This window comes from Dromiciops gliroides, chromosome 2, assembly GCF_019393635.1.
Source record: "Dromiciops gliroides isolate mDroGli1 chromosome 2, mDroGli1.pri, whole genome shotgun sequence".
Taxonomy (NCBI): Eukaryota; Metazoa; Chordata; class Mammalia; order Microbiotheria; family Microbiotheriidae; genus Dromiciops; species Dromiciops gliroides.
Genome location: NC_057862.1, coordinates 664636242 through 664662073, shown reverse-complemented (window position 1 = coordinate 664662073; position 25832 = coordinate 664636242). Strand labels below are relative to the sequence as shown.

At 49.1% G+C, this 25832-nt stretch overlaps 1 protein-coding gene across 2 annotated transcripts; it reads right to left on the bottom strand.

The window, feature by feature from the left end:
- RNF103 (ring finger protein 103) lies at nucleotides 1–24841 on the bottom strand. 2 transcript variants are annotated; one of them, XM_043983035.1, is made up of 5 exons: nucleotides 24787–24841; nucleotides 23492–23659; nucleotides 20548–20687; nucleotides 6295–6410; nucleotides 1–2117 (listed from the first exon to the last, which is right to left on the bottom strand). In XM_043983035.1, the coding sequence occupies exons 1-5, from the start codon at nucleotides 24839–24841 to the stop codon at nucleotides 542–544; spliced, it is 2055 nt and encodes a 684-aa protein (XP_043838970.1). In that variant the 3' UTR covers nucleotides 1–541. The 2 variants fall into 2 exon arrangements, with proteins under 2 accessions (XP_043838970.1, XP_043838969.1); XM_043983034.1 differs by having other exon boundaries at nucleotides 23492–24827.
- Nucleotides 24842–25832: the final 991 nt, after the last annotated feature.

Sequence of the window (25832 nt, the reverse complement as noted above, 5' to 3'; positions counted from 1 at the left end):
TAAAAGAGACCAAAATTATATTTTATTAGTTTTTACAGATAAATCAAATAATCAGACATCTATATTTATCAAAAATGATTTCATTTTGGAAAGTCTGCAGCCTTCTGGGTTTAAAATAATTTATTTCATAGGTTTTCTTAAATTTCATGTCTCAGAGATACATTATTCAACCAAAGGTGCTGAACAGAGAGACTGTAAAAAGGGAGAAACATTTAGGATAAGCAACTGTCAATTTCATTAGAATTTGAACCCTAACTTGTCAACTCCTGCTAGGATAAATTTCTGTCTCACTTTTTTGTGCTTACAAAAAACATCAACTGCTGAATTTCCAATGTTGTAAATAAAAGTTTGTACAATTAAGTATGCATTCCATTTTGACACACAAGGCAACCAAATAATTCTGCCATTAACGTTAGCATAATGTATATTTCTGGTCACTGCACTAACATTAAACTAAACTTCAAACCACAAAAACATTGTGACTAACATTGACGAGGCGAGCCCTACGGGAGTCAAAGCTTACGGAGGCCAGTGCCACACGTTAGGTGGGGGCATCGTTGGACGAGAGTGGGTGGTGTCCATGTGGCTGTTTTTTCTTGTAAGAAGGCCACCGACAGACAGGGCAGCAGTGCCGGCCCCCCGCCAGCCACATGACGATGCAATTCTGATGGAAGACGTGGCCACAGGGCAAGCCCGTTAACAAACAGCCATGCTCAAAGTTCTCTAGGCAGACCACGCATTCAGTACAGTGCAACATGGCAGCAGGCCAGGCCAGCCAGTCGGGCTGCCCGTCTTCACCCGCGTCGGAGGAGCCGGACGAGCCGCGCCGTCCCCTCTCGGGGGGACCAGTCTGACAGCATCTGCTGGCACACGAGCAAGCTTCACTCCTTCGGTGACCTCCTTCTGGGGTGGGGCTGGCAGGGCTGGGCTGGTGGTCAGACCCTTCTGTCTCTCCAGGGAACGTGTCACTGCTTTCACCGTCCGAGTCATTTTCTGGCTCTTGAGAGCCCTCTGACATCTCCTCTTCCGAAGGCGCTCCAAGGCACTTGAAGCGCCACATGGGCAAGTTTTTAATGTAGTCAGTCGGTATCAGAGGGTGCAGCCACAGGTCCGGGAAAGCCAGGCGCTCGAGGAACAGGTCGGGGTCTTCGTCCCAATCTGAGTCCACGGGAAAGTTCTGCAAAGAAGCGATGGGGTGGAATAGGTAGCTGGTGTACCAGTCCCACAGGCTGGACAGCCACTCCAGGTTGTTGGCATTGAGCTCCTCGGGGTGGTGGTGGCGCCGCCGCTTCTTCTCAAAGTAGTCGATGAGTAAGCCGTGTCCAAGATACGTACTGAGGAAGAGGGCGGGGTGGGAGGAGTAGAACGTCCAGTCGGCCCTCACCCAGGAAGCCAGCGTGGTGGTGTTGGAGTAGCGCAGCAGCTTCAGGCTGTACTCATAGAAGCTGTCAAGGTACGGGAGCTGCAGGAAGCCCAGGACGGGCAGCCAGGACATGATGAGCAGGGAGTTGTATGTGCCCAGGGTGCTGATGAGCACCACAAACCGCTTGATGGTGGCGCCTTGGGTGATGAACAGGTCCATCCACGCCATGAGGTTGACCAGCACAAAGCTCAGGACGAACAAGTCGTTCACCTCGGGCTGCAGGGAGCGCAGAAAAGAGTCCATGGCCCGCAGGGAAAGAAACTCGCCCGTGTTGTTGCCGTACCTGTAGACACCCTCGGGCGTCCTCAGGATGTAGGAGGGCGTGCTGTAGACGCCCATGGCGCTCATGGAGCTGCCGTTGGGCCAGTTCTCAACATTGACGAAGATGAACTCGACCCTCCCGGTGAACTTGATGCTGAGGGCGGAGAAGAAGGCCGGCGGCTGGTCCAGCTTGGCGAACAGGTAGATCTTCACCCAGTACTGGTCCCTCCGGTTCCACTCCTCTTTCAGGTGCTCTGCGGTATAGATGGTCTTGATACGTGAAGCCGCATGTGCGGTGATCCACTTAAAGATGTGCTCCGCCTCCACGTGGCGCCCGCTGTACTCCTTGAGCATCACCTTTCCTTTGGAAGTGCTGGTCTGAGGCACAGACATGATGAGGGTCGAGCGGATCCAGCCCCGCCGGCGGCAATACCTACAGAGCGAGGAACACAAGTGAGCCCAGGCCTCACCCGAGTGCAGACGACGACGCTTCACCTCCAGGGGGGCCTCCCCCACTCAATGAACCCAAACTGAGCCGCCACACCCATTCCCAGGACACAGACTCTTGTCCACGGGTATTCCTAGCAGAGGGACGGCCACCCCAGGGCTTGGTAAGTGCTTGTTTTCAGCGTTAATGAATGAAGTGCAGAGAAAGGTGAGATGGCTGGGAACTAAGGACAGAGGAGTTAAAGGCTGAGCAGAACTTGGAAATGCAGAGGGAAATATCTGCTCCTTTAAGAAAATGGTTATTTTTAGGGGCAGTTAGGTAGTGCAGTGGATGGAACACCAGCCCTGGATTCAGGAGGACCTGAGTTCAAATTGGGCCTCAGATACTTGACACTAGCTGTCTGACCCTGGGCAAGTTACTTAACCCTGATCGCCTAACCAAAAACAAACAAATAAATAAATTTATTTTTAGTTCCAAATTCTTTCCTTTTCTCCACCCTTTCCCCCACATGAAGTCATGCAAAATATTTCCACATTAGCCATGTTGGAAAAAAACAAAAACAAAAACCCAATAACCACGAAACAAAGAAATTGAAAAAAAAATACTTTAGTCTGCACTGAAAGCTCATCACTTCTCTCTGGAGGTGGAGAGCATTGTTCATCATGTGTCCTTTGGAACTGTTGGAGCAGCTAAATCTTTCCCAGGTAATCGTAGTTGTGTAAAAGGTTCTCCTGCTTCTGCTCACTTCACTCTACATCAGTCTTATATGACTTCCCTGGTTTTTCTGAAACCATCTGTCATCATTTCTTATAGCACAATAATATTCCATCACATTAGTATACTATAATTTGTCCAACTATCCACTGATAGACTGGCATTGCTAAGCTCCCCAAAGGAGCTGCTATAAATATTTTTGCACATATGGGTCCTTTTCCCTTTTCTTTGATCTCTGGGATATAGAGCTAGAAGTGGTACTGCTGCGTGTAAAGGGTACACAGACTTTTATAACCCTTTGGGAACTATTCCAAATTGTTCTCCAGAATGGTTGGAGCTGTTCACAACTTCACCAACAATGCATTAGTATTCCTATTTTTCTGCATTCCTTCCAGCATTTGTCATTTTCCTCTTTTGTTGTGTTAGCCACTCTGGGTATGAGGTGCTACCTCAGACTTGTTTTAATGTGTATTTCTCCAGTTATTAGTGATTTACAGCATTTTTTAAAAATTATTTTTATTTTTGTTTTTTTTTATTTATGGCATTTTTATATGACTTGATAACTTTGATTTCTTCTTTTTTTTTTTTAATTTTTAGTGAGGCAATTGGGGTTAAATGACTTGCCCAGGGTCACACAGCTAGGATTCCTTCTTCTAAAAACTGTTTATCATTTGGGGAAATGGCTCTTACTTTTCTAATTTTGGCTCAGTCCCCTATATTTGAGAAATGAGACCTTTCTCTGGGAAACTTGCTGTCTAAGTCTTTTCTCCTAATTTCTTGCTTTCCTTGCAGAAGTTATCTTTTCGAAAAGGTCAAAGATTCATCAAGATCATTGTGCTGAAAAAAGTAATGCAGAGGAAATGCCTAAAATGTTCCAGAGCAGCTGGCCTGCTTGGTGAACATCCCATCTCCTGCCTCAAATGCTTTCCTGCTCACTCTCCCTTCGAGGCTCTGTCCAAGGGCTGAAGTCTTCAACAGACCTCCTGGGATTCTTGAGACACCATTCCCATGATTCTGTTGGCAAACAGTCTCTACCGAGCCATCTATAAACATGTCTTCCTCCCAAGTCGAACATAAGGACCGTGAAGGCAGGGACCATCTCTCTTACTTTTATGCCTCCATCCCCAGCACCTCCCACACAGAGCAAGCACTTAATAAATGCTTGTGGATTGACTGAATTCAACAAATAGAAGTACTTACAATGAATACGATGACCAGGGGAAGCATGTGAAGCCCTGAATGAACTGATGCAAAGGTCAGTAAGCAGAGCCAGGAAAACATCCCATAAAAGGATGATGAGAACAAAACAACTGAATGTTGTGAAGTTCCAAGGGGACACATATGGAAAATGCATTCCATCACAGTTTCTCACACTGTCTTTATAGCTGATGCAGGTGAGAAGACAACAGAAAATGATCAACACTGAATGCTTTTTTGAATTGTGTCCTGTATGGTTAGAAATGCTAACCTTTCCAAAACAGCAAGGAATGGACACATATTCATTAAAAGATGTCCTACCCGGGGCAGCTAGGTGGCGCAGTGGATAAAGCACCGGCCCTGGATTCAGGAGGACCTGAGTTCAAAACCGACCTCAGACACTTGACACTTACTAGCTGTGTGATCTTGGGCAAGTCACTTAACCCTCATTGCCCCGTTTAAAAAAAAAATGTCCTACTCTATATACGACTTTAAAAGTCTCTCTTGCTGATTAAAAAAAAAAACAAACAAAAAACTTGTGATTATCCTCACCCAAAAATAAATGTACAAAAACGGATAACTCAAGAGGTATAGCACAAACGGATCATGTTTTATTTCTGCACCAAGAGACAAATCCTGATCCCTATCCCTAGTAAGGATTCACCATCACAGTCCAATCAATGCTACAGTTACATGCTTGGAAGAGGATCCCAGAATCTGAGGGCTCCCATGACCTTCCCGTTGCAGTCAGAACAGTGCTTAGGAGATAGTCTCCCAGAAAGCAGAGATGTGGCCTGAAGCACGGTGGAGGAGATCTGTGATCATCCATTTCAATCCCCAAATCAGGACACGTGGCTTTCCAAATTGTGGTTTTTGTGAAATCAAGGCTGTTTCCCCAAATCCCAAGTCTAAACTTGATCTCAAGTCTAAAACGGCACCTGTTCTCCTCCAACTCACCATCTGACCACAGAAACAATGCAAACACATAAAATAAGCAGAGACCAAGGAAGGGCCAAGTGATAAAGTACCACAAAGGGCAGAGGAATGTGGCCAAAGTACAAAAGCTCCATCTTAAAAGGTTCAAAAATGCTTAAGTGGGGAGACCACGGCAGGCCAACAAGAAAATGTTGTTCTGGTACATGTAGGAGAAAGTGAGGAGCTGATCTGGATTGGATAAGAGAGCTTAGGGGTGAAATGTCAGCAATGGGGGTCAGTTATGAGTGGCCTGAGAGCTTGGCACACTAGGCCAAGACTCCAGGACCTTGGGCTAACTAGCCACCCTTGTAATCACCACTGACTGCTGTGTACCCCCAACAGTCAGGATTCTGGGGTTGCCAAGGTCTCTGATTTGTTTTAGAAGAGTCACAGAACCCCAAGGGTCTCCGACTCTGCCCCTTGCAGGCCATGGAGAACCACTGAAGATCCAGGACAAGGCAATGAGATCAAGAGTGTGATATTTCAGGATAATGAACCGCTAGCACAGTGCGTCAGGCCAGAGTCTGTTACTTTTGTGCTATTCCAGTTCTGGGGGTACAAGAAGGGGGGAGGGGGCAGTCTTGACTGACTGTGGTGGTGCCAAGTGAAACGAGATGGAGAAGACATGGTTAGGAGGTAGGAGCCAGTCACTGACCCCCTCTGGGCCTGCAGTGCCCCTCAGTGCTCTCCCACCTTACTGCCTACTGGGTCATTGGTGAGATGATACGCTTTGTAGCCTCAAAGCACTGTGGCAGTGACTAGGCTGAGGTGACACAGCCACAGCCTCAGCTGGGAAGGCGGGACTTGGACAGAAGGTGGTCAACGTACAAGGTCCAGGGAAGTCCTAAGGGCCAGGGGTTCTCTGAGGGTAAGGGACAGAGAAAAGAAGTAGAGGTGGAAGACCATCACTAACAGCTAAAGAAGAAAAGCCCACAGCTCTTATCTTCTGATCAAAGGAACACGTTTCATCAAAAGAGCAAGAAATGTTCCTACTGCTGAATTCAAGAAGGCGTGTCGGGCATCTTTACCGAAGGGATCCTGAGTCACACAGGAAACTGGCTCCCACTGGAGCTTTGCAAAAGACACCAAAACATTCTCCTCCTCTCAGCCTGCAGACTTAGGAGAATTTACCGGGCACCTGCCAACAGCTGCACCAGGCTCGGCATCACATTGGCCCCTGGCCCCACGGCTCCCTCGTGCTCATTACTGCTCCACCATGGTCACTCTTTCTAACACTGACAGGACTTACATGACCAGAACAGTCTGTGGGGCTCACCTTGGATCGCTCGAGCAGTTAAAAGTTCCCGTGCGTATTCCAAATCTGGACACCTTCTTCACCATTTTCTCCCAGTGGACTTTCCCCACCAGAGGGCTTCTGTCACTGGCTATGACCTACAGCCAAAAAGAAAGAGAGATTTCAATTTCCAAAATTGGAATCAAGGCCGCATTTTAGTTGCCTATTCATTCAAATTTCTGAAAATAAGTCATTCCTCTCTGCAGCATCTAGTTCTTTTACCACATCATCATTTCCCCTTAAAATGCTAACCTGGTAAGATGAGCGGCAGAAAAAGCAGAAACAATGGTCACCTCCATTCCTCCCGTGTCTACACCGAGCCGGCTTCTTTGACCGGAAGAATAACTGCTCTTTTTTCTCACACACAGACCATAACCATTCATCAGACCAGAAGGTTACTCACTCATCAGGGTACTGTGGCTGACCATTCCTTTTGTGACATACACAGGGAGAGGAACTTTCTGGGAAAGTTGCAAACTGTCACTCAAGGTCTGAGCCCTAACTCACCACAGCCAATCCCAGGCTTCAAGTCATCATAAGCCCTGACAGTCTTTGCTCCATCAGGGAGGAAAGAATAGGATCTGCCACGGGCCCAGACACTCATCAAATGCTTTAAATGATGACAACACCAAAGAAATAACCTCAAAAACCATGAAGAGCATCGGCTGCAAAAGACTCATGATGGAAAACGTTCTTCACACCTAGAAAAAGAAATGGCGTCTGGACGCAGATCAGAGCAGATGGTTTTCACGTTTTTTGTTCTTGTTTCTTTCTTTCTTGTGGGTTTTCCCTTTTGTTCTGATTCTTTCTTTCTTTCTCTATGTATTTATCTATTTGCTTTTTATTTATTTATTTTTTCCAATTCTTCTTTCCCACCATGACTAATGTGGGGATATGTTTAACATGATTGTACATGTATAACCCGTATTCAATTGGTTGCTATCTTGGGGAGGCTGTATTTGAACTTGGGAAGACGAATCTCTGGATCCCAGGCCCGGTGCCCTATGCACTGCCCCACCCAGCTACCCACTTGGCACAGGTAAGCACTTAATAAACATTGAATTACTCTGACTCCCTTTATCTTCTAAAACACCTTAGAATTATGAAAATTGTTTTGACCTGGAGGACCCTGAAATGGCCCAGAGAATTCCTATGGGTCTTGTGAGGCAATGTAGCAAACCCCCCTCCCTTCTCCCAAACTTCCCTATTACTGTAGAGGGCCCCTGCAAGATGGGGGCGGGGCAGTTGTCAGAGAAGAGGAAGGGGTGTATTTAGGAAATGTTGCAAAGCGGAAATCAACTGGCCTTGGCAACAGACTGGAGGTGGGGAGGAGAGACGGAGAGTCCAGGATGACTCCTAGGTCGTGAGCCTGAGGGGCTGGGAGGATGGTGACAGTCACAGGGAGGTAGGAGGGGGAGGGCTGGGTACTGCCGGCTGTCCAGTAGGCAGCCGGAGAGGTGAGATGGGAACTCAGCAGAGAGACTGAGATGAGATCTGAGAACTATCAAAGAGCACAGAGATGACAATTAAATCCACGGGAACTGATGAGATCCCCAAGGGAAGTTGTGGAGACGGAGAAGGCCCAGGCCAGAGCCCTGAGGCACACTTTTAGAGGGCATCATCCGGGCAGAAGAGGCCCATCGACAGCGTCAGAGGCTGCAGAGAGTGAGGAAAATGAGGAGAGAGGAAAGGCTGCTGGACTTGGCCACTAGGAGATCGCTGGTCACTTTGGAGAGGGCAGTTCTAGTGGAATGATGTCAGAAGCCAGACTGTAGAGAGTTAAGAAGAGCAAGAAGAGGTGAAGGGGAGACCCCTGTCGCAGACACCTTTTTGAGGAGTTTAGCTACAAAGGACAGAAGAGACAAAGGATGAAAAATGAGCGCTGTCAAGGCTGCAAGGATCAGGTGAGGCTGTTTTCAGGCTATGGGAGACCCGGGCATACTTGTAGGCAGTAGGAAATGAGCAGGTAGAGGAAGAGAGATTGGAAATAAGTGAGTGAGGAGAGGAAATGGAATGAGGTCACCAGACCAGGCAGAGGGGCTGGCTTTGGTCAGGAGTAAGGCCACCTCTTCACGGGAGACAAGGCGGGGAAGGAGGAGGGTGTGGCCAAATGAGGGAGGGGGGAGAAGAGGGAGCTCCCAGGGATGGCCCAATGATTTCTGCAAAATATGAGGCAAGGGTCTTAGCTGGGAGAGTGGGTGTGTGTGTGGGGAGCCATGGGAGACGTGAGGAGGGAGGAGAGCCTTTGGAAGAGTCTCTGTGGCCAGTGAGCTGCACATGGAGAGGACGACCTGGCAGCAGCGAGGGCCCAGCTGAGGCTGCGGGGCGTATGTCAGGAGTGGCCCCGGTCAGAACCGGGAGAGATTTTTCTCCACCTCTGAACAGCAGCACGTGTGGAAGAGCAAAGGCAGAGCATGATGAGTATGATCCAGGGCTTGGCGATGACGTGATAAGGGGGCTGGGAAGGCAGGGGAGAGTGGGACCGGCTCACCCAGGGGTCAAGCTGGGGAGGAGAGGGCAGAAGATCAAGGATGAAATCCCGCCGGGCCCCTCCTGCCCTGCCTCGGCCCCAGCCCTCCCGGCTCCTCACACGACGCTTCCCCGGTTTCACGCGCCTTCTTAGCTGGGTCTCCTTGCTCTGCCGCCACGTCTGCACCCTCCCTCTGTGTCTGTCATGTCTAGGAGCCTGTCCCTGACTCCTCGGAGCTCACACTGGGCCTGGTGCTTGATAAATGCTTGCTGACTTGGCTCCATCTGGCCTGCCGGCAAGAGCTGTCCTGGAGGGGCTTCTGACTGGGCTATGTGGCCCTGAGTATGTGGAGCTCAGCTTCCCTGAGCTGGGTGAGGGCGCTTTCTCACCAGTGTGTCCCAGGCCCAGTCCCTTTCCCTATCCCTAAGGCAGACTGTACATTTCAACAGAACTGCTCTTGTCTCTTATTTCTGTGGCTTCTGGAGAATCATCGGGGCATTTTAAAGGATGAAAAGCCCTTGGAAACAGCTTGGCTCATGGGCTCTCCCCAGTCTGCAAGAGGAGAAAAGGAGCCAGGCCACGTTAGGTGGCATCTCCAAATTCCCCAGCCAGGGAAGTGCCCCAGAGCTCTCCACTCAGTTATCAAGTATCCCTAACATCGCCACTTGGGCACAACTCTGCGGCTGCTATCAATAAGCCGGACCCGACTCTCCAGGAACCGAACTTCCAACAGGGGGAAGATACAAAAACACTGAGACAAAAAGAAAGAGCGAGTGGAATGCAGACACATCCAGGACCTACCCCTGGAGGGAGCCAGCTGTGGGCAACAGGGGGCACCTGCCGCTCCCCGCCCCCGAGCTGAGCCTCAAAGCAGGAAGTCACTTAACAGAAGACACTGGGATTGCAGCTGCTTTGGGGGGGAGGTGTTGGGGAAGACGATGGAAGTTTACTCCTGGAAGGGGATGCCCCAAGTCAAGGTACATGCTGAATGAAGCTGTGGCACGAGAACAAGATAGCAGAACATCCTGCAGTTGGGCTGGAATCGCCCCGTGGAGGCCCATGTTCGAGCCCCACTTAACTTGGCACAGCAGCGATATTCCAGTGCATTTCTGGCACAATCCTGATCCAGCCCCTCCCGGATGCCCAGGTTTGACACAGCCACGCCAGCTAGCTCTGTGACCACGATTTCCTGAGATGCGTACTGACTGTCCCTTGGATACTCTGATCTGAGCCAGGCCAGGAACTGCTCAAGCTCCCTGGCCTTTGGTCCACACTCTTCCCAACCATGTTCCCAACCACATTCCTGACCATGTTCCTGACCACGGCCGCTTCCCTCCAGCCCCCTCCCATTCCCCACAGCTCTTCCATGATCACTGACAGTGCATCGACGGTCCCAGCTTCCAATTCCTTCACTCCCCGAGTCTGTCCTTTTTCCGGCCAGGGCAGCTGGGAATTCTCTTGTTACCTCCACACTTCTGCCTATCCCAGCCCAAAGATCCCTCTGCTTGGCAGAGAAAACAGAAGCAAACACTCTCTCCGGGTTCCCCTCCTTGGCGCAGACACAGTGAAAAGTAACCCCGTCCCTCCTGGGATCCTCCTCTTTTCCCCAATGTGGCCAAACCTTTTGGCGAGTGGTCCCCCAGCTCTGACTTGGACAGCACCCACCCCGCCACCCGCAAGGCCGCTATAGCCTGCCTACCACTCACAGAACGAGACATCATGCAGTCCAACCTATCTGTGAACAAGAATCCCTTTGGTGACATCTTTATCCAGCTTTTGCTACAGGGGTCTGAGTGAGAAGAAGGAAGGAAAGAAAGGAGCATTTATAAGGCACCTATGCTTTGCTAATACAATTTCATTTGATCCTCACCACAAGCCTGGGAGGTGAATGCCGCTATTATCCCCCTGTTACAGTTGAGGAAACTGCAGCAGACAGAGGTTATGCGACTTGCCCAGGGTCACAAAGCAAGGAGGTATCTGAGGCTAGATTTGAACTCAGCTCCTCCTGACTCCAGGCCCGGTATGCCACCCACATGAGGAAACACAGTGCTTCATGGGATAGACTCTTCCACTCCTGGAAAGCTCCAGCTGTAGACAAGCTTGTCCTTATATCAGGCCTTAATTTGCTCCCTTGTTCCTAGCTCTCCCTCCATGGCCAAACAGAACCAACTGAGTCCCCCTTTCACCACAAAAGCCCCCAAATCATTTGACTACAAGGCTCATTCCCTCATCCCCAACCTTCTATCCTCTGGGTTCAGCACAGCACCCCCCAAGGCACGAACCTAAGATCTCCACCAGCCTGGCTGTCCAGCCCCGGACCCTAAAGTACGTGCCCCAGCCACCACTGGACAGGGCCCCACAGGCCCAGACACCAAACCTGTCCTGTTCTTGGCTGACACATCCCATTGTGGCCTCCTGCACAGAGAATGGTCTTGTGAGCACCCCACATCTGAGGCAGCAAAGTGGCACAGTGGGCAGGGTATTGGACCTGTTGTGAGGAAGACCTGGGTTCAAATCTAGCCTCGGATACTAGCGTGTAAACCTGGGCAAGTCACTTAAACTTCTGCAGCCTCAGTTTCCTCCCTTTTAAAAACTGGGACAATACCAGCACCTCCCTCTCAGGGTCGCTTTGAGGATTAAATGAGACAATATTTGTGAAAGCGCTTAGCACAGGGCCTGGCAGGGGGTGGGTGCTGTGGAAATGTCAGTTGTTATCACCATCATTTCCTTTTTCAGATGACCTTGTAACTACCCCTTACATAGATTTTATAAAGCTGATTTCTGAGTCCAAGGGTACAGTTTTCCCTGGGAAATCTGTCCATTAGAACAATTCCCTTTGTGGGTCCTCCACTTTGACCTATCTGGGGAAAGACTCTCTCTTCGTGAAAGTCACACTGGAGTGGAAACGTGACATCCCAAAGAAAGCGACTTTTCTCCACCGCCCAGAGGAAAGTGTGACAAAGTCCTGTGAGAAGCTTCCTCCAGAATGCTCCCACATCCTCTCTCAGCACCTGCAGCTCACTAAGGGGCTTTCTCTGCCCCTCGCAGGCCCAGGGCTCAGACAGGGGAGAGAGAAGAGGAGCCTCCACTTCTCAGGAACGTCCCTGATGCACTTCATTTCTCAAACCATGCAATTAAAAGTCTGATAAACAGAACAGGAGTCACTGCCATCTTTTTTGGAGAAAACAAACCTAGGGCCAGGGCGGTGGGCTGCAGGTTCTAAGCGTCTCTGGGGAAAGGGCGCCATCAACACAGACGGAAGGGAGCCATCCCAGCTGGCCACAGGGCCCTGCTTCACAGGATCACAGATTCAGGGTGGGGTGGGATGGAAGAGGTAATCAAGGCCAAACTTTCATTTTACGGAGGAGGAAACAGGCCTGGAGGAAGTGCCTGGGGCAAGATTCAAACCCAGGTCTTCCAGACTCTGAGCCCAGCACTTTACCCATTATGTCACAACATTTCTTCTTTGACCTTGGAGAGAGCATGGGAGGGGGGAGGGGCTGTGGCAAAGCCAACTTCTTTATTTACCTGATACAGCTCTGAGATCTATTGGTAGCCTCTCCCCAGTCCATAAATGGCCAAGGGATATGAAGAAGTCACTTTCAGGGGAAGAAAGCCAAGTCACCATTAGTCATGCAAAAAACTGTTCTAAATCCCCACAGATTAGAGAAATACACATTACAACAACTCTGAAGCACCACCTCAAACTATTGGATTGGCTAACATGACAGAAAGGCAAAAGGACAAATGCTGGAGGGGATGTGGGAGTGCACTGTTGGTGGAGTTGTGAGCTGGTGTGACCACTCTGGAGAGCAATTGGGAACTGTATCCAAAGGGCTACAGAACCATACACAGCCCCTGACCCAGCCATACCACTGCTAGCTCTGTGTCTCAAGGCTATCCACAGGAAAGGACCCATACAGACAAACATTCATTCACTGTAGCTCCTTCTGTGGTGACCAAGAACTGAAACAGAAGTGATGCCCATCACCTGAGGGATGGCTGAACAAACTGTGGTACATGAACGCAATGGAATATAATGGCGCTGTAAGAAATGGTGAAGGGAATGGTTTCAGAAAAACCTGGGACGATCTATGTGAACCGAGGCAAAGCGACGTAAGCAGAACTAGGAGAATATCACAGAAAGTCACAGCAATATTATGATGATAACCAACTGCAAAAGCCTTAGCTTCTCAGATCAATCCAATGATCCACTATAATGCCAAAGGATTCATTATGAAAAAAGCTAGCCCCTTCCACATAGAGATCTGATGGATTCACAGTATGGGCTGAAATATATTCTCATTCTCTCTCTCTCTCTGGAATACGGCCAATGTAGCATTTGTCTTACATGACTATAAGTATTTTTAATGAACTTTGTTTTTCTTGCCTTCTCAATGGGTAGGGAAGAGGGGGAAGGAGAGAATTTAGAACTAACATCTAAATTGAAATAAAAAAATTAAAAAGAGAGGTTTTTGCACAGATCCCCACCTAGTGGGTAAAGATCCTTGCAACTGATTATTTGAGTTACAAACGGTGATATGGACAATCTGGCGTCCACAACTTAAGAGATAACTGTACACTAAAACTACAGTATGGTGGCTTTTGAGCTAAAAAAAAAAAAATAGACATTGACTAGAAAGCTTAGGGCATGAAACAGACACAATTCTAACATTCAAAGGTCATTTAAAGGCCTCCAGAAAATCAATGGAAGAGAGGTTGTTTCAGCCATTACCTGAAAGCATATCATAACAGCACTGGCTATTTAAGCCACTGGAACTTGCTCTGTCCACAGCGGGACACTAAGTGTTACGGTTTTTAACAAATGTCTTTCTATACAAACTGAGTTTTCTTAAAAGTTTGATTCAGACAATAAATTACCCATTCCCTCACCTAAAAAGGGTCATGCAACAGACCACTCCTCCCTCCCTCTCTCCCTTCCTCCTTCTCTCTCTCTCTCTCTCTCTCTCTCTCTCTCTCTCTCACACACACACACACACACACACACACCCCAGCTCCCTCATCTTTACATAGATAACTTTGAAATCAAGTCATCCAACCCAAATCTTTCCCTGAGCTCCAGGCTGACATCTTATCATTCAATCAATTGTTATTAAGCACCTACTATACGCCAATCACATTTCCAATAGCCTGCGGGACATGTCCCCTTGGATGTTCCTTAGGCCTGGTAAATCCAACATAATCAAAACAGAATTTGGTGTCTTTCTCCCTAAACTCCGGCAGCAGGTGGCACAGTGAATAGAATGCTAGACTTGGAACCAGGAAGACCTTGGTTCGATCCTGCCTCAGATATTTCCTAGCTCTGTGTCCATGGGCAAGTCACTTAACTTTACGTCCTCAGTTTCCTGATTTGTAAAAAGGTCTTTATAACAGCCACTACCTCACAGGGCAGTGTTAAGGACCAGATGAGATGATGGATGTAAAGAGCTTTGCAAACCTTAAAATCCAGGCTGGTTCTTGTCACCATAAAGCTCACCCCTTCTCCTAACCTCTCTATTTCTGTTGCAACGACCGCCACTCTACAGACTCCTCAGGCAGACAGCCTAGGAGTCACTCGGCTCTTCACACTCACTCACACCAGCCGCCCCCACCTAGGCCCCAGCCAATCCCTGCTCCGGCTATCACCACATCCTGCCTGGACCACTGTACCAGCCTCCTGACTGGGCTCCCAAAGTACATCTCTCCAATGCATCGTCCACAGAGTTCTCAAGCTGAAGGGATCAAAGTGCAGGCCTGACCAGGGCACTGTCCCTACATGAGGTTTCCCAGGGTCTGGGTGGTCTTCAGGACAAAGCCCTCCACAGTCTGGCTGGCTCCACGCTTCCAAGCTGATTCAGCATTACTCCCCCTCCCACCCTCCGCTTCAGCTGGTTCCTAGGACACACATCCCTCCTGACTGGTGCCTGGAATGCTCTTCCTCCCCACCTAGGCCTCCGGGAGGCGCATCCTCATTCCCCAGCTGCTGGGGTCCCCTCCCCTCTCTGTGATCAGCAGAATGTAAGCCTGAAGGCCAGGGAGCTGTGTTCCCCTGGCACTGATAAATGCTCCTGACGGAGGAGCCAGAACGTCCCGCTGCACACAGCACGGGTGGCCGAGATGGTTTGTCTGACACTGCAGCCACGTGCTCTGGGGAAGGGGTTCTCAGTTGAGAAAAGGGTCATGCCACACCTGGGGGAAAGGAAGAAGAGCTTCAGCCCCCTTTCCAACCGTCCATCCTAAGATCCCTTCCTTCCACGACTCAGCCCTCATCCGTGACTGAACACACAGTGTCTCTCTATAAAGTGCCCTCCTTCCCCCAACTCACCTTCTTCATTCCCCTCTCCCCCACCCTGACTCATGACCCAGTCTTGGTGGATGATCTTCTCTACAAGTCCGACCAGTGGCTCCAGCTAGTGACAGGTTCCCCAACAACCATTACTGGGGTGGGCAGGGAGGGGAGAAAGGCACTGAAGGCTAAGAGCACAGGTGTTCTTCCTTCCCTATGAGAAACTCTGAATTAGAATCAACACCAACACCGGGGGCACCATTTCTGAAATGTTACCACTCCTACATTAGGACACTGGGTTGTCCCAGAGTGGTGCAGGGGAGAAGCCCCCAGACTGCCGAACATGTTTATCAGTGACTTGAAGGAGCAGAGTCTCCTTATCAGATTTACAGACGCCCCAAAGCTCAGAGTGTCCGCCCACTTGAGCAGCACTGCCTCTTTGGGGGTGGGCTGGGCTACGTGGCTGTCAGACGTGCCTGCCACAGTGCTGGGATCCTGTGTCCAAGGACACTGGCCTGAGCAGGGGTCAAGAGACCTCAGTTCTGATCCCTCTTCTGCCAATCATTCTTTGGGCCTAGAAAGTGAAGAGGATGGATCAGGCTGGGTTTCCTCCAGCCCAGACAGCTTTGCTTTCATGAGCTTGTATCTGATCAAGGGCAACCGAATGGCACATGTCTTCAATCACATCAGCTGGACTTAAAGTCAATGATGGGTTTCCATTTTCTATAGGTCAGCATTTCATTATAACAAGGTTCTTTCAATTAGTTTTAAAAGCTACATTCTTGCCAAACAGCATCATTAAAGAGGGGCTCAAGCAAGTGACAACAGCAAATTAAGGGACATTTAGTGATTGCTTTGGTCGTCTTCCTAGGTTAGGTAAAAATAAAGAAGGAATGCAAACCTATCTGATAGCTGACTTTTTAAGAGTTGGTAGAGTAGGACATAAGCCAGTGCATAAACTATTCCCTGGGAATAAAGATTAGGAACTTCTGAAAGCCCCAGGAACCCTTCAGGCAATTTGGTGAGGCCACACTCTTAGCAGATTTTGGGATCTCCTGCCCCAGGAGGCTCCACACAGCAGGCAGCCTCCTTTACTCCTGCGGTTGGTGATGAGCACAGTCGATAAATCTGGGTCCCTCAGTTCTTCTACTAATTCTCTAACCCCTGGTTGAGAGCAGTGAGTACTCACTTTCTTCTGCCTATGGCAGAATCAGCAGAGAGAAGGAGAAATAGTTGAGGTGAAGCCAGTGGAAAAATGCGGTAAATGTCAGTTGTTCTCCATCATTGTTCTATGCCTTGGGGCTGGTTGGCTCTTCTTGGTCTGTGCAGGCCAAGACTCAGGGTTATGTGGTAACAATGAGGAATCTACAGCACGAGGGAAAAGGGGACCAGAGATAGAAGAGAGGTCCAGGCCCAGGAATACCTGCCATCAGCAGGCGATCAGTACTGATCAACGTGGAAAATAACGGCGTTACAAATGAAAACTCGTAAAGATACTTTCTTAGGATGTCAGTAAGGAGATGGCCCTCCTGACTCACATCAATCCACTCTGCCCATGAGGGGGCTGCTGTGAGATTACTAGCCCCATTTTAGATATGAGCAAACAGACAGGAGAGGTTTGGGGCATGCCTGGGTCAGCAGCAGAAACAATATCAAAGACCACTCTGTCCATAAGCAGGACATCGCATGTCCCAGCTCACTGCCAATGACCCAGGCCGTTTTTGTACTTTTCAAGTCACAGAGGACACAAAAGACAAAGTCAAAGGCCAGAGCAGCTTGGAAGGAATCTGTGTCACCCAGCTGATGAGTTAATGAAGCTCACTGTAACTCAGAAAAAAGAGGAGAGAGCCACTCATCCCAGCTACAAGGCAGAGAGAAACCCGCTGGAGTACTATGCATGGCGGGCCATTCTCCGTGCTCCAGACACCGAAGGAGCCCGCCAAGCGGCTGGCGGGGGGTCCTCTCTCATCACAGACCCCTCCCCCTAGCAGCTCTCTTCTCTCCTATCTGACACCTTGCCAGGTACTTTATCTACAGCGACTTGATTTATTTTTCTAAACCACAGAATGTAGATGAAGATGTGTTGAAAGCAATTATCGGCAGCACAACACTGCCCTAAACACTTTCTCAATGTCACAGAAAAAAACCCAAGCTGGAGAGAAGACTAGCTAATTTGAGTCAGGAAATGGAGATAACGGGAGAACAATGACAGATGTGACTATTTGGGCTCGGGGACAGTGAGGCAGCCTGGAAGCCACAAGGGTGTGGCTTCAAAGCCCAGCTCTGACCCACACCGGGCACACATGAGCCAACCTCTAGATGCCCAGACAACACCTTCAAACTTGACCTTTTAGAAATGGGGCCAAGAGGCAGCTAGGTGGTGCAGTAGATAAAGCACTGGCCCTGGATTCAAGAGGACCTGAGTTCAAATCTGACCTCAGAAACTTGATATTACTAGCTGTGTGACCCTGGGCAAGTCACTTAACCCTCACTGCCCTGCAAAAAAAAAAAAGAAAAAGAAAAAAAAAGAAATGGGTCCAAGCATGGACTTTCCTAGCCAGTTGCTCCACAAGCCTATCCCATCTGAACACAAGGAACTCTGAGAGCAAAACCTGATGCATCTGATAGGGAGAGAGTGGAGAGACACACCATGAGGAGAGAAGAACCAGCACCCTGACAAATCGGCTAACATTGTTTTAAAAAACAGAGCTCCTTTAAGCCAACTTCTCTCTGGCTCTTTGCCAGTTAAAAATCTTTGGAGGAAAAAATAAGACAGCAGTGGCCTAAAGTATATTTCTATTTTTTTGATACTAGAAACCCCCAATTTCCATTATATTTTTTAAAAACCCATGACTCAGGGGAGCTAGGTGACACAATAGATAAAGCACAGGCCTTGGATTCAGGAGGACCTGAATTAAAATCTGACCTCAAACACTTGATATTTACTAGCTGTGTGACCCTGGGCAAGTCACGTAAACCTCATTGCCCTGCAAAAAAGAAAAAAACAAAACAAAAATATCCATGACTCTTAAAAGGGCTTAGAGCAAGGATTTCTGCCCTGAATAGCTTAGTTGGGTTACCTCAGAGTGCCAATGTCCAGGGTGCCATTCTCTATTAGTCCAGTTAACTTGGCATCACAAAAGAATGCCTCTGTTTACCTGTCAGAAACTCTGCTAGACATCTCACAGTGCTTGCTGCTAGGCACAAGGGAAACCAAGGAAAAGAAATGGACACAGAGCCCATTTCAGATCATCACAACCCTTGGGGAAAATGGCATTACATGGACCAACAGGCCTCTCCTCCCATGCTGCTCCATGGTGTGAGCCAAGCCCGGGAGTACAAGCTCAGCCAATGAGAGGCTGCACGTCGACCACCACTGGACCAGGGTGGTCAGGTCCTGAGAGGTTCATCAAGAGAAAGATACTTTCCAGCTGATGATCATAAAGGCTACCTACCAAAATACAGGGGCTGTCATCTTCCCTGGTGGAAAGGAAACCCAGGCTGAGGAAATCATAGATTCCAAAGACATCTCATTAGTACTGATGGTGGCTGAAGGCCACCTTCCCAAACAAAGACCCGCCAGGACCAGGTCTGCAGATTCTCTGCATTAGTGAGCCAAGAGTCAACGGGCCAACTGCTGTTTAGGTACAAAGTCTCTTTTACACTTCTGAGCAATTTAATAGGTCAATTTTCAAACACCACCACAAAGGCAGGGGCCATATTTTATTGGAACTTTTTCTCTCTCTCAGGATCTAGCACATTATTCTGGACAAATGATATTTAGCATTGACTTAATCAATGCTGAATACTGACTATTTATCACTTGATACCCATAAAAGGGGCTCCCATTTGGAAGCACCTTTGCTAAAAATCTGCACAGTCTTTATAAACCAGTGTTTATTCCAGTCCGCCCCCATGAATGTGTTCCTGGCCAACACAAACTCAGGTGATAAGACAATCATTCCTAGTCCCGGGAACAAAATCTGCAAAGTCAACATCCATGAACATTCTGGTCCATGGGGCCTTTCCCTAATATTGCACAAAGTCAGAAAACTGCCAGCACCAACAGACACGGAACAGAGGCTAAACCCACCTCTGACTTCCTTGGAAAGCCCCAGTGGAAACAAATCTAAACAGGTCAGAGATGCGACCGCCTGAAAAAAACATCAGAGGGATTCCTGATTGATGGGAGGCAAACCCGAGTGGCACAAGCAGCAGTGCCCATCTCTTACTTCATAGTAACTGAGCCTCAGTTTCTTCATCTATAAAATGGGACAGTCATAGCTCCCATCCTCCTCACAGAGTTGGGAAGATCAGATGAGACGAAGGAGGCAGAGAAGGCCCTTTGCAACCTTTAAAGCACTCTATCAACATGAGCTGTCATGATGACTCAATGAACCCCTGCCATATGCCAGGTGCTAAGGAATCCCACAGGCCCTGCCCCCTATGAGGGTCCCTTCTGTCTAGGGAAATGACACACACATACTGAGCACCGGTCAGTATGAAGTAATTTCGGAGGGGAGAGGTCCAAGCACCCCAGATAGTCTGAGATGTGGTTCCAATGATATGTGAGATGTTATGGCCAATCAGATCACTACACCGCCATTTACATGTGCACTACAAATGTGTGGCTCAGGAGAGTGCTGGTCCTGAGTTCAAATCCTTCCTGAGAGCCTTTCTTAGCTGGCTGACTGTCATAATCTCTCTTGGCCTGTTTCTTAGGGATCATCCCAAGGCTTCTGAGAGGATGCAGAGTGCCGGCAGACAAAGACTGTTTCCAGGAATGCTGGCTACTGTTATGGTTCTGCCTGCAGTAGAGAGGGTAAGGGACTTGGCCCAGGGTCATAGAGCAAGTCAAAGGTGCCACTACTGGCCTCCTGACTCCTTGCCTGGTCCTCTCTACTCCCCCTGGCTCCCTCCAGGCTCCAAGAAAAAGAAGAAGAAACAAGTATCTAGATTGGGTTTCCAAACCCTTGACTGCACTCAATCAGCTCTAGGACCTTGGCCGAGTCCCTCACAGCCTCACCATGAACATGAAAGTGTTGGGTTTGTCTGTAGGGTCCTATCAGGTCTAAAACTCCATGATTTTACCGACCTTGCTTTGAAGTTTGGAGAGAAAAACTACCATTTAATCAATGTCTCAAGCACTGACTCTTACTCTTGCCTTCATCTTCATTTCTACAGACACAGTTAAAACTTTGTCCAAACAGATGCTCTTGTGCTTCAAAAGCAGACAGAACAACGTAGGCAAACACCAATCCATTCTAGTCTGGAGAATGGGAGGAGAAAGAGACAATGGTCATGGCAACTGACGCACAAGAGCTGCCTGCTACCTGTCATCGCTGGCCAGGGGGAAAGATGGCTCAGAAGAATTCCTGCACAGGGGTCGTGCATGGTGATGGGTAAGACCCTCTCTGCAAAGATCACCTCTCCTGCCAATAATCTAAAACGAGCATGAAAGAACCACCGACCCAAATACCTGAACCAGCCAAATGCCGTCTTTGGTATCTTCCACGAGCTCATAAAAGTGCATTTCACCACTAAAGTTGGTGCTAGAAGCAGACTCGGACGCTTCTTCTTCCTTGAGTGCAGAATAAAGCTCACCCTCCATCAGGTCTCCTAGAGAAGGAAAAAGAGTGAAACAATCCAAACTTCAAAAAGGGCAAAGGGGTAAACATTCACCTCTACACCTAGTTCTTCCACAATTCCTGATATTAAGTTGTTTTCCATAGCTAAACACTCCATCGCTTTGTGGTATAGCCAGAGAAGAATGAAAATTATGTTGACATTGCTGAATTCCTATCAACAGCTAAAACCAAATCACAATAACCATGAGGCTTTGCACAGTTTAGCTTTTTGCTTAGGCCACATAGAACTTTATAAATAGTCTGCTGTTAAATAACTGTCATTTTAAAGATTTAGCAACTGGGATGCAGAAGGACTTGTCCCAGGTCATGTGGCAAATGAGTAATGGTGCCTGAGGTATGATTAAGTGTCAAAAACTTGACCTCTCAGAACAAACAATGGAAATGCAACTGTGAATTTTCACTATCAATGGAACTCAAAAGAACACTTACCGAAACACTTGACTTAGCTTTAACTGGGATATGAGCTAAACTCAGTCCTGTACAGCATGACATTAGCAAAACCATCCTGGCTAATATCAGCAGAACATCTTTTAAGGTTTTAAAAGGTTGTCAGCAATAACCTAGTTGTCTAGCTTTTAGATATCTTTAGTTTTGCCTAAAGCAAAATCAAAGAAAGAACTTTCATCTGACCAGGCCTCAAACTTATAATTTCTATGACAGATCTCATTTCTGATACCAGTAGTATATTTTTATTAATATGCATATTATAATATAAGCCTTTGTTTGACTTTGGTTACCTCACTGTATTTTATTAGAAATAAAACCCAAAATAAATCATGCTTTAAAATAAAGGATACAATTAATCTTTAAAGGACAAAAAAAAATGAACTGTTTGGTAGAGAGAGGATATGGGGTTTTGTTGCAATGGTTCATGTATGAGCTCAGTAGCACCTTCACGTTCAAAGCATAACTAATAAATTCTCCTGAGGAGTTAATATTCATATCTAACACATTACATAACTGTAGGGGACAGCTGTAGGAAATCATTTTGCCTTGCAAATGCAGAGCAGACAACACTAGAAACAAACAAAAGAGAGACGTAGCTTTCAACAGTTACTACAGTAACCAAGCCTACCATTCACCACAGCACATTCTCCCTTCCAGGAAGGAAAATTTAAAAGCAAATATACATTTCTTTGTGTGCCTATGTGCAGATGGAGCTGGGCGAGGGCAGGAAGGAAAGGGAGGAAATCTTTTAAACAAATAATACTCCTCTTCCAAATACTGAAAGTGAACATTTTTCCAGGCCCTTAAAAATGTCCATTTCAGAGTTCAGTGGGAAAAAGTTAATGTTCCCAATGACATTATGTCAAAACTGTCTACTTGAGCCAGCCAAGTGTCTGTAAGAGGGACAAATGTGTGTTACATTTGGTTTCACTTTCTGGTGTTTTAATCCATTAACCTACGGCTGTCAGTGCCAAGGACTAACAATGGAAATCCAAACGAAGATAAGAAAGACATTCTCCTAAACCCCCTCTTCAAAAAAGGGAGGGATTCCTTAAACTTTCACCTAGCCTTCCCCTGTTTTTCCTAGAGTTTAAAGTACAGATTCTTCTCTTACTAAAAACCTACAGAAGCATGCTCCTCTGGGTAAATTTCAAGTCTTGGGCCTAACCAGGCACCTTCACAATCTCAGTGACTTCTCAAGAGTTCTAAGGAGGTAAACAAGGACGAGCTGCCTACATGTACACACACAATATCCATACTGTTTTACCAAATACACCAAATTTACATATATACAGGTACACAATGAAACTCTTGAGAATATATACATTTCATATACATATGTGGTACATATTTCAATTTATAAATTGAGTGTGCACGTATATAGATACACACACAGATGTACGCTCAACTGTACATAAATACTTTATAAACTGAAATTTTAGAATGACATATTCGCCATAAGCATTTTTTCAAATGATCCAAAATTAGGTGCTCCTGAGAAATCTTCAAAGCCAGGTTAAGAAGATTTCCTGCTGAAAGTGTTACTTCTTACAAACTTAAAAAAACAAAAAAACCCCAAAACATAAAAAACATTTCAGTCCCCCACACAAAGTGAAGGAATCTCACATTTTCTTTTAGAGGCCCTGGGAGCGGAATACATTTGCTTCACAAGATTGCTAACTTAAAACCCTATACACTCTTTATTCTATTTATGATGGAAAAAAGCCCCGGGATATAAAAAATTCACAGCAACAGTGCCATGCTCCATCATCAGGATAATCGCTAACCCTCACATGCCACCATGAGGTTTAATAGGTTGCTTGGCATAATTTGAAAAAGGGATGCACTTAGTTTTGCCTAAGACACATAGTGGCGTGACCCTGGGCAAGTCATGTAACCTAAGGGTTGGTTCTAAGCAAGTGACACTAGAAATTGATGGGCAGGTGGCAACCTGGATTGGTAGAAGGGAGTTTTGGGGACAGGAACTGTCCCTCTGAGGTTTGGAAAGGGCACTGTCTCTCACTGGATTCCCAGATACAGGGTGGCATCGTGGAGAGAAGCGAGACTCTAGTAAGCCATAAGACCCGACCTCAAGTCCTTCCTTGGACACACAGTGGCAGTGTGTGCCCCGGGCCAAGTCTCTGGACCTCCCAGTGGGTTCTCTAGGCAGCTCCCCCAGAGCGTGAGTTGCCGAGAAGGGGCATGGGTAAAGGAGTGTCCTGCTCTCGGAGAGGAATGCGATCACAGGTCCTGTCCCTGGCTCTGCCCATCAGCCTCCCGGGGCAAAGGGCCCCAGAGTGACCTCAAAGGCCCAGAGGGCTCCCTTACCGGATTTTTCCACCAGTTCTCGGACATCTTTCTTCTCGGGCAGTCCGGAGTAGCCCAACCCCCGACACTCCAAAATGGTCTTCAGCTTTTTAAAACTCAGCGCCACCGGGTCCACCAGCTGGGTGGCCAGGATGCCCGTCTCATACCAGACAATGGCCTCGAAAAACCTGGCCAGCACAAACAAGACCAGGAAATAGAGCAGCAAAAAGAAGAGTTTGAGCCACATCTTGGCTTCCCGAGCCGGGGCGTCGGGTCCCCCTCTTCAGGGAACCCCAAGTCGGGGAGACGGTGGGACAAGCAGAGGCTCAGAGAGGGAGGGGGAGGCGGAGGCGGAGCGCGCTGCGGGATCCCAAGGACGCGGCCGGCATCCCCCGGTCACTCCGGAGCCATGGCCTCGGCGGGGCGGCCGGGGGGCGGGCAGGGGAGACCAAGCAGGTGCGGGGCGGGGGGCGCTCAGTGGGGGCCCGCCCGAGGGGAGGCGGAGGTGACTGGGGGTGGGAACGAGAGCCAGAGGGAACGCGGAGAGACCCCCATCAACTACAGATGGGGGCCAAGGTCAGGTGGGGGGGCGTCCCTGCAGGGCTGGATGGGGGGGGCGCCTGGGAGAGGAAAACAAAAACAAACTGGGGAGGCTGGGGGGGGGGAGTCTGCAGGAGGGGGACAAGGCCTGAGCTCTGAGCGCTGGGTGGGGACTAAAGGAGGGGTGCGGGGGCACAAACGAGGGGGGCTGTAGGAGGGGTGCGGGGGCACAAGCGGGGGAGGGTTGAAGGGAGCAGGAGGGCACAAGCGGAGGGGGGGCGCAAGCGGAGGGGGGGTCACAAGCGGGGAGCCGACAGGCCCCGGGCGGGGCAGGGGCGCCGCGGGCTCGCGGGCTCGCGGGCTCGGTCACTCCCCAAGGCCTCTGGGGCCGGCCTCCAAGGAGGCGCGGGCCGCGCAGCCGAGGAGGGCGAGGGCGGACACCGCCGCTGCCGCCGCCGGCGCAAGCTGGAGCGGGGCCGCCAGGCCCCGGCGGGCACGGGCTCCGCGTTCCCCGCGGGCGGCCTTCGGCTCCGGGGCGCGCTCGCCCGGCCCCGGCCCGGGGCTCGACCCCGGCCTGGCGGCGGCGCGGGGCAAGACGAGCCGCGGGGGGCCCACGCCGCGGGGCCCAGGACTACGCACGGGGCGGGAGGGCGGGATCCCCGCGCAACGTCGGGCCTACGCGCTCCCGGTCCGGGATTCCCCGCCGCCCTGCGACCCCCAGCGCCGAGCGCCGAGCGCGGCTACTGAGACCGAGATCGAGAAGGCGACGACGCCGCCGCCGCCTCCTGCCCAGCGGCGGATCAGCTGCGGCCGCGGCCGAGCCCGAGACATAACAACTGACGTCAGCCGAGAGGCGGGGCCTAAGCAGGGGGGCGTGGTCTGAGTCAGGGGGTAGAGCCCGGGAGGCGGGGCGGGGCCTGGGGAGCCGGGCCGGAGCCGGAGAGTGCCCCTTGCGCTTCCTAAGGGTGTACTCATCTTTGAGCCTCCTATGCTAGGAATGGGAGAAGGAAGAGGAAAGAAGGAAAAGAGGGAGGGAGAAAAGAGGGAGGAGGGAGGGAATAAAGAGAGAAAGCAGGAGGGCGCCTCTTCTAGGCTGGTTCTTCCCAGCATTTTCATTTTTAGGAGGTCCTCCCCCAAGGTCTTCTTTCTCCTTTCATCCTTTCCCGAGGTCCCTTCTCAGAGACCTTCGATGTGTCATTTCCCCTCCATTAGACTATAAACTCCCTGAGGGCAGGGACTGATTGTCTTTCTTCTAGTATTAGAATCCGAGAGCTTTGCCCATTGCCTGGCGCTTAATAAATGCTTGTTGGCTTGACATTAGACTCTGTGATAGGATTTGTAGATCTGGACTATAATTTTCTTTCTATATATGAAAACTGAGGCATCCTAGTGTGTGATACTGTTACACACATTTCTAATATATATGGACTGCAATTGATAGCTCTAGGTCACTCTCTGTCTCTCTGTCTCTCCGTCGTCTCTATGCGCTGCTTTCTTCCACCCACCCAGTAAAGCCTGGGTCTCCTTTGTGGAAAACTGCTACCCAGTTTTTCTGTGATGTGGAGACTGTCTTTTTTCTTCGGGCCTCTGTGGTTTCCAGAGTCCTCTGAGCAACCCAGGCAAAGGTCTCTTGATTGTTTATGTATTTAAGACAAGTGCAAAGTCCTTCATTCATCCACTGTGGTACCTGGGTTGTACGTGTAAAATAAATATAACAATAAACTGACTGGCTCTGGGAGGCTGACACAGTGAGGAATCAAATTCAGTCTTGGGGGAGCCTGGACTCCCAAAAGATGACCTCTTGTTTGTTTTTAATTCTCTG

Coding starts and splice junctions, on each gene's coding strand:
- RNF103 (XM_043983034.1), bottom strand. CDS start 23,717: ATGTGGCTCAAACTCTTCTTTTTGCTGCTCTATTTCCTGGTCTTGTTT. Junction 20,688..23,491: donor AGAACTGGTGGAAAAATCCG/GTAAGGGAGCCC, acceptor TTCCTTCTCTAG/GAGACCTGATGGAGGGTGAG. Junction 2,118..6,294: donor AACTGCTCGAGCGATCCAAG/GTGAGCCCCACA, acceptor CTCGCTCTGTAG/GTATTGCCGCCGGCGGGGCT.